The following is an 8,481-nucleotide window of genomic DNA, read 5'->3' as shown; positions in this document are numbered from 1 at the left end:
TGTCATGCAGATTTCCGCAGATCTCCCAAATCTTTTCTGCTGGTTTAAGAAATGTGATGAAAATGCTTTTACTTGTGTCGAAAATGGGACAGAAGTTGCATCTCTCTGTGAAACTTGGGTTGATATGACTGATGGCTCTGAGGCCCAGATTTCTGTCACTGCAGTGACATCATAACCCGTTCACACGGCCCCTTCACCAGATTCTGTAAATATCTGTCAGGTCGAACAGTCACAATTCAACCACCAAGGGAAAACCCCTGAATGTTACCTTGTATAAGAGAAGTCTGAAATTAATATTTAAAAAATCAATCTGAATGTAGGATAATCATAACACACGGTCAAAGCAGTTCTTTTTTTTTTTCAAAACTGATGAAATGATCTGTTGTGTCACACTGCGGAGAAATGTTGAGTATGTCAGGACAACTTCTCGACTACATCCAACCATCACAAAAGTCAGCTACGAGTTAAAGTTACAATGTCGAAGGTCTCTGTTTTGTTCTCTTTGGCGACATCTATGGCGATAAGCCGTAACTCAGGGTGTGTTTTTGGATCTAAACCATAGACTGTGTATAAGAAGTGGACGTAGTCATCGTGACGTCACCCATTGGTTTGTGGACTGCTGTTTTGAAACCTTGATTTTGGCGATTTCGCTGTCGCCATCTTGGATTATGGCCGTCGCCATGTTTTTTTTGCAACCAATGAAGAGAAGTAACCATGTTTGGAATGCAGAGGAGTGTTTTGGTAGTGGCAGCGACCTGTCAATCACAATAAGCCCCGTCCTAAAGCATCCCCTGCTTTATGGTCTGTTTGACTCTAAATGGACCATCATTTACTAAATGAACATCATGCTGTATTGAAGAAGACTTGAAACTAGAGATTGAGACCATAAACTCATGTTTACAATGTTTACTGAGGGAATAAATCAAGAGAGAAGTAGAGTCATTTTCTCATAGACTTCTATACAACCAGAGGAGTCGCCCCCTGATGGTCAGTAGAGAGAATGCAGGTTTTAAGACACCGGCATTGGCTTCACTTGTCAGATCTGGAGGTTGCTGCCAGATCCAAACGGTGTCGCATGTGTGACATTTCTTTGGATTTGCACTTGTTTTTGAAGTTTCGTCATCTGCAGTCATCACTCTTATTTGTTCGCCCATAGCAACCGTTTACCTGCAATGCTAGCAGAGACGGGATAAAACCTTGCAGCACTTCACGCAAAATTCAAATTGAAGAGCTGCACTAGCTCTGCTGGCGGGTGATGGAAAACACGTAAGGAACTGTGCGCCGCTTGTTACCGCTTGCTATCAAATAATAGTCAATAAGGACTTTGATCGTGGTGCTGCCGCAAAGACTGGTGGGATGGCATTATCTCATTTAATTTGGTAAAGGATGATCCAGTGTATCCTATGCTAAAGGAGATTATAAAAAGGAAGCATTGAAGCAACTTTCCTTAGCATTTAAAGAATTCTACCAGCTGTTATCAGGGCTGCCACTTTGATACGTCTGGGTCATTTCACTCAGTTAAGAATCTTCCCGAACAAAAAAGACTGTTCGACCTTTCCATCAGTGAGCCATAGGCTCAATCACCATTGTATTACCTCATTCGGCGATGGATAGTGACCTAACTGACATATATTTAAACAAAAAGCTTTATCTCAATTGCAGAAGAAACTTAAACCCAAATCCACCTCTGTTGCAGGAGGAGCAGAGTTCGAAGACATTAAGCAATCTGCATTAACAGCTCCAATTTTTGTAGAACATTATTGCTAAACCCATTTGGAAATCCAATCTTTGCTTTGTTTCTGTGTGGATTCATGGACAATGGAATGACCCAGGCGGGTTAGATGGACTTGGAGCAAGAGCCAAGGAGGCCAAGGAGGTCTCGATCGTCGACATGCCAATTAGCAGCTCTTTTCCAGGAAGGAGTGGGCCTGCAGCATCACATAAGAATGTGTCCCCCAGCGCAGTCTTCAATGGCCTTCTTCAGATTCATAGAGGATCTGTAACCACACATGGCATAGCTGAAGAATTATGGTTTGTTTGGACTTTACAGTGAAGTAGGACACATCTTCTGTCCAGCAGTTCAGCTTTTGAAATTTTCATTTCAAAAGCTGAACTGATCTTTTAATATGTGATCACTGAAAGAAGTTGTGTCTTTTAGAATTAAAAACATATATATGAATAAGCTTTGTCCTGGAGTTTGGTTTGGATTGCTTAATTCTCGTTTTCATAGATTTTGTCAAGATGTCTTTATTATTAATAATAATTCCTATTAATTTTAATGACATAATATAGTCTTTCTGGCGCGTCACGTGACTAGGAGCGCGACTATCTGCCCATGTACAGTACGCAGCTACGGAAGCCTTAGGAGTTCACGCAACTAGCGAGCTAGCTTCCTGAAAAATGGCCAGCTGGGGAAGGCTCAACGCCGTCTTGAGGAACGCTTTGAGGAGCCCTCGGTCTCTGAAAAGTTCAGCACTGCGCCGAGCTGTCGGACCCGGTATTCTGGGGTCAGTTATCGGAACTGGGGTTATCTGTTATTACCAGTATCATGCGAACAACAGGACCCTGCCCTTCGCCGTTCATGCTGAGGTTCCAAAAGTGAGTAATACATACACGGTTAATACGAGTTCCTATGGTCGCAGCTGGAGCGCACCCATGTGACAACTGTTCGTTTCACATGTCTGAGGGTTTAAAAGATTGAGTAAAATGCTGATAAAACCAAATAATAGCGACCCACATTATTATTTACAGAAAAGACGTCACCCACCGACACACCGCTATCAGGTCAGCGATGAGTACTCGCATCGTTCGGTAGCTTACAGGCTCATTTGTTGCACCTGCTGTGCCGTTTCAGGAAGCTGCTGCAGCTCCCAGGCCGTCCGCCAGAAAGATCCGTTTCGACCAGTTCGCCTCGGTGGTCTACGAACAGGAGCCCTACATGACCCCGAGAGACTTCCTGTTCTCGGTGATGTTGGAGAATGTTGACCGTAAGGCTGCACTGATGTCCAGTCAGTTTGTATAGTCCCCATCTACTGACAGCTCTAGTCTAGTCTGTCCTACCGAGGAGAAGACAAATGTGACACTAACTTCGACACTGAGGTTTCCTTTTGTTCACCTGCAGATATACAGGGCCAGAGAGCTATTCATACTATTGGCCTATTAGCCCTAAAAGGCTTCATTTTGGAGATACAGAAATTAAACGAAATTATGTTGCACATCATTTCCAGTGATGTGATTCCAGTCAGATATTGAGATTCATTCTTGACATTCAGATGTATAAAACCAAAGTGCATGGGAAAAAAAGGTGTTGTTGTATTCTTCTTAACAACTCTTCCCTCTTTCTTCTCATGTAGGAAAGCTGCAGAAGAGGAATTTAACAGCAAAAGTATGCTTCCACCATCACAATGTGTAAATAAGTTTGTTTCAAACTGCGCGTGTGGAACACAGTCGTCAATTTGTGCTGTTACCTGTTTGTTGTTGGCGTCTTTGCAGGACGTTGAAAGCATGCTGGGGGCTGCCTCTAAAGCTCGGGCCGGTAACGAGCTGTTCAGAATCATCGGCGACAACGGTGAGTCTTTTGTGTGTCGATGGCTAACACGCGTCAATATGTTTGTTGGTTATCGTATTTCCTGAGCATAATTCAGCGTACATTTCTTTGCAGGTTTGATATCCTACACGGAGTACCTGTTCCTGCTGACCATCCTGACCAGTGAGTAGAATCCCTCCCACACACACCTCTCAGTGATGCTGTGCTAAATGGATGCACGTGCACATTCTTCTCTTCTGCAAGAATACTGCCCCCCCCCCTCTGTTGGTTGTCCATGCTTTTGCACACCTGCACATGTCAGCGGAGCAGCAGTTGACCTGATTTGTGTTATAATGCTTTTTTCCAGGCTGTGTCGAGAGAAATGCCACTTTGCCCTACTGACCGAGTGGGTTGATTCGTGTGTGTGGTAAATATACAGCTATAGCTCAGATAACTGATGGTGCATTACTGTTGCAGAGCCGCACACAGGATTTCACATAGCTTTCAAGATGCTAGATATTGACGGCAACGAGCACGTGGACCAAAAGGAATTCCTCAAGGTAAGACCCCACATGTATACATATAGTGTACTTAAGTAATACTGAACACAACACAGATTAATTCATATGAAAGCGCTGTCATCATGGGAGGACACGTTGCACAGAGAGGATTGTGATTCTGTTGTGTGTGTGTGTGTGTGTGTGTGTATTCAAATTTCAAAATATCTGCCACCTTTTTAATGCTGCCTCAAGCACTGATGCCACCACGGTTGTAAGTATGGACCACGGTGCCGCCTGAAGGTGAGGGAGAGCCGCACTGTGAGCCACTTTTTCCACTGGTCGTGTGTTTGCATTTCTTCAGCCTGAGTCAGCGCCTCAGTTTAGTCCATTTATTTAAAGCCACTTGACATTTTTGTGTCTGTTCCAACCAGACTTGTTCTCTTTCCGCTGAGCCCAGATCAGGACCGGCCAGCAGACTGCATGTGGGCACGCTGTGCACCTTGTGTCGTATTCTCATGTTGTGAACAAGCCCAAAGCATTGAGTAAAAGAGGTGCACGGCGTGTCATCTGCTCCAGTGTCTGCTGTGTGTGACGTAGATGTAGGTTATGTCTCTGGATCAGTAAAATACTCTTTGTTCTTCTTCTGAAGCTGAAGAATATCATTGGGAAAAGTAAAATGAGAGTCCCTAAGGACAGCACAGAGGTAGGTTGTTCACGTTCCCTTCAAAGGAAGCTTGATTTGAGTCACTTTTAAGCATCGCTAATGCAGAGTGTTGTCAGTTGTCATAGTAACAATGCATTGTGTCGTTGTACATTCCCTGGATGTTTCCAGAAACCAGCGGAGGAAGTGGAAAGCGCCAACACTACTCTGCAGGCCTACTTCTTCGGCAAGAGAGGAGAAAACAAGTTGCAGTATCGGGAGTTCTGCAGGTGAGGAAATGTCTCACACACACACACACACACACACACCTGCTGCTGTCAGTGATCACAAAGTGTGTACAAGTCTATATTTTAGATGTTAAGGTCAGATCTGTCGCTAGAATCCTGCAAAAATGTGGTGGAATATTCCATCTTTATTTCCAAAGTAGTGAACATACTGCACACTTTTGTAATGAAGAGCATTACGGACACTTAGGACAAATGTCAGAGGACATCTTTTAGAAAGAAACGTTTTTTTAATTTAAGTCAAGATAAATTTGAGCAAAAGTTGGATCTGATGATGAAATCAACGAACATTTTACATTAAACCTTTTGGTTGTAAATAGTTTCAGCAACAATCCTGTCATCACTACTTTTAATTGAATTGACATTTGTATTCCAATATTTTACAATTGCTTTGTCTCAATCATCACCGAGCTTCAGTGCTGAGTTCTGGCCTCTCGACACTTCATTCTGAATGTCCGAGGTTTGGTGTCTGAAATAAGAGCAAACTTTGCGATCTCCACAGAAATGGTAAACTGATGCAGAAAAGAAGTCAATCATTTGCCTTTTATATGAAATTAGAATTTACAGTTAAGTCAATCAAGACAGAAAATAGACTTCACTGTGAAGAATGCCACATATTTCTTACCTAGAGCCTCTTCTGTCACCAACCTCAGCAGGACTGCTGGCTCTCAAAGCGTCATAGTAAATCTTCTCTGCTCCTCAGGTTCATGGAGGACCTGCAGGCTGAAGTTCAGGAGATGGAGTTCCTGCAGTTCTCCAGAGGTATGGACACCATGCGAAGAGAGGACTTCGCCGAGTGGCTGCTCCACTACACCAACGAAGAAGACAACGAAATCTACTGGCAAAACATCAGGAGGAGGATCCCTGCCGGCCAGGTTAACTCTTTAAACGCACGTACCCTCACAAAAATGCTGCGAAAAGGTCATTCAGTGTAGCACACGGGTGAAGTGAAACTTTTGTCTTGCAGAGTATCACATTTGATGAGTTCAAAGCCTTCTGCCTCTTCAGTAACAACCTGGAGGATTTTGCCTTTTCCGTGAAACTGGTGACTGGAGCCAACCGTCCTGTTGGAATGGGTGACTCCTCTCTGTTCATCAGAATGTGGACAGTTTTCTCTGAACGCTCTATGCAGTAGGTGACGGTATTATTTCCTCCCTCTCATCACAGCCCAGTTCAAACGAGCCGTGAGGATTGCCACAGGCCACGATCTGTCCGAGAGCGTGCTGGACACGGTGTTCAAACTGTTCGATATGGACGGAGACAACTGCCTGAGCCACAAGGAGTTCATGGGTGTGATGAAAGACAGAGTGCTGCGAGGTCTGAGGGTGAGTCCGTCCGTTTCTATTTATAGCCGCACCTACGTCTTTCTAAAAGGAATAGTTGGACATTTTGGGAAAAATCGCTCACTCATTTCTGCATGCTAAATATGGACCTACAGTCAGTAGCCAGTTAGCTTAGCATAAAGAAAGGAAACAAGGTCCACCCACCAGCATCTCTAAAGCTCACTAACGAGTCTTCAACTCTATGCACGAAATGTTTAGCATATTTCCTAAAATATATTCTGCTAACAAGTTATTTAACTAAGTAAACAAATCAACTGATTTGTTTTTTCTTATCCCCTTTGGATGTACAGACTGCAATTGATCATTTTTAATTCTGTTATTGCTACATTTTAAGCATGGCAAACAATGTGCAATCGGTAGATATGGTGTAAGTTGCTCCGTGCTGTCCGATGGGATAACCAGCGTCTTGCCCTCAGGTGCAGCATCAGAGCGGCCTGTCTGGCTACTGGAGATGCGTGAAGCGAGAGACCCTGAAAGCAGCCCAGGAGGCCCTTGGGGGGAACACCGGGTGCCCCTTCTGAACCGCCGCGGTGCTCCACGTCAGACTCGACGGTCACTCATAACCACTGCTCACTTTTGTAGCGTATAACCACGTCAGGAAACAAAAGGATTTACACCACTATCTTGTGTAGAAATGATACGTGTACAGATCAACAATCTATTGTCGGATGTTAGCTTTAGAACGGGTTCTAGTTGTTTACAATAAAGGAAATGTATTGTTTGGTGCAGTGAACTGGTCTTAGTACCTAATCAAGTCGTGCATTTTATATTGAGTGCCTCATCGCTTTTAAATGACTTTTGCAGTCGACACACTTCCACTTCAAGCAGTGTCTAGAACATTCAGTTCCTTTTGGTTCAAGGGCTTGGTGCTGATTCAGTGGACAATATGCTTTTAAAGGGTTGATGGGTTTCACATTTGTCAAAATATTTATCAAATAAAGTTTCATGAAAACGCCCGTCGTCTCAACATTGTGCTGCACTTCTGAGAATGAAAGAATCAAGCGGCTGTGACTCATAACTATTTTGTAATTTATTGTAGAATTGACCTGTTCAGGTCACATGAGTATGTGGGTTAACCATTGAAGATCGTGGTGCTAATTATCTTACCATACATACTATTCCAAAAAACAAAGTAAATAGACAAAAAGACAAGCTTACCTCTGTGATAGATGAACAAATTAGTGAGTGACGCCGAGGTCATCAGTGAGTACAGCATACACGGCTACAATACAATAGAATGACATTGAGCATGAAGCCATCTTTGGTCTTCTTATAACTATAAACAAACATAGAAATTTGTATTGTATCAAAAATAGAAATTACATAGCCATATTGAAAGTAAATTCACATTTTTGACATACAATAAGAGGAGAATACCTAAGAGACATATTGTGGGATTACATTATTTTTTTTTCTTTCTCAATCCTTTGCTTTAAGGACCCGATGGTTTTGCCACATTTTGAACATTCATTTGTTTTGTTTTTTAGAAAGAATTGCATGATTCTGTCAATGACGCTGTCCTCCGTCTGCACAGAACACGTCTGACAGAAACGAAGGACAAAATAGATTGTCGTTTCTACAACAAGCATCTTCTTTCTATCCTGGGCTTTGACAACGAGGGGCCCGCTGAGAGGCCTCCGCTGCTCAGGAACAAAGAAGAGGAAGAGATTTGGTTCAGGACTCGACATTCGGTTGTGACGTAAGCAGCCCGGCCTTCGCAGGTGAGCCGAGGCCTCGACAGACGCGTCCCTCTTCTTTAATCAGCGGTGTGTGTGTGTGTGTGTGTGTGTATAGCTGTTCTCCTGGTGTTCAGAGTCATGCTGTTCTCAGAGGCACACATGATGAACTGCAGCCAAAGTGGACCTCTGCTCGAGATAGTAGGGAAGTGCTTTCAAAGTGTTTGATCCACTGTGGGGGGGAAAAAGAGAAATGTGTCAGGATTTGGTAACATTTTAAACAAACAGTAGGGTAACAACGGGGCTCTCTTTCTAACGGAGCGGTGATGTTTGTTAGGCTAGTTTTAGCTGCTAGGGTAGCCTTACCTCTGGACATACAATGTAGTCGTGGCGCAACTCAGGCTTTTATCAAAACACGAGAACAACCGCACGAGCAGTCATGATTGTAGAAGGGATCTATTTATTTGGGAGTGGAGAGAACGTGGTCTATA

At 43.5% G+C, this 8,481-nt stretch overlaps 2 protein-coding genes across 2 annotated transcripts in view; one reads left to right on the top strand and one right to left on the bottom strand.

Moving 5' to 3' along the window:
• Positions 1-994: 994 nt before the first annotated feature.
• micu2 (mitochondrial calcium uptake 2) lies at positions 995-7,270 on the top strand. The gene is made up of 12 exons (XM_031871591.1): positions 995-2,598; positions 2,855-2,987; positions 3,354-3,385; positions 3,493-3,568; positions 3,662-3,709; positions 4,004-4,086; positions 4,676-4,729; positions 4,859-4,956; positions 5,675-5,846; positions 5,939-6,047; positions 6,139-6,296; positions 6,731-7,270. Exons 1-12 carry the CDS (start codon positions 2,401-2,403, stop codon positions 6,833-6,835), a joined length of 1,266 nt encoding a protein of 421 aa, XP_031727451.1. The 5' UTR covers positions 995-2,400; the 3' UTR covers positions 6,836-7,270.
• A 50-nt stretch (positions 7,271-7,320) lies between these two features.
• The window catches only part of LOC116396769 (interferon regulatory factor 2-binding protein 1-like), a 5,336-nt gene continuing 4,175 nt past the window's right edge, over positions 7,321-8,481 (bottom strand). The window contains exon 2 of the mRNA XM_031871588.1: positions 7,321-8,222. The gene's annotated coding sequence lies outside the window, so the exon portion shown is untranslated. The remainder of the gene's footprint in view (positions 8,223-8,481) is intronic.

The sequence above is a fragment of the Anarrhichthys ocellatus genome, unplaced genomic scaffold (assembly GCF_004355925.1).
Source record: "Anarrhichthys ocellatus isolate YVR2014 unplaced genomic scaffold, GSC_Weel_1.0 scaffold59, whole genome shotgun sequence".
In the NCBI taxonomy this organism is placed as follows: domain Eukaryota; kingdom Metazoa; phylum Chordata; class Actinopteri; order Perciformes; family Anarhichadidae; genus Anarrhichthys; species Anarrhichthys ocellatus.
The sequence above is the reverse complement of the archived record's forward strand: the minus strand, read 5'-3'. Positions and strand labels throughout refer to the sequence as shown.

What these genes read in the sequence shown, in the direction of transcription:
- micu2 (XM_031871591.1), top strand. Translation starts at nt 2,401, where the DNA reads ATGGCCAGCTGGGGAAGGCTCAACGCCGTCTTGAGGAACGCTTTGAGG. An exon ending in GATGTTGGAGAATGTTGACC is followed by an intron (nt 2,988 to 3,353) that starts GTAAGGCTGCAC and finishes CTTCTCATGTAG; the next exon opens with GAAAGCTGCAGAAGAGGAAT. An exon ending in GGAGGATCCCTGCCGGCCAG is followed by an intron (nt 5,847 to 5,938) that starts GTTAACTCTTTA and finishes TTTGTCTTGCAG; the next exon opens with AGTATCACATTTGATGAGTT.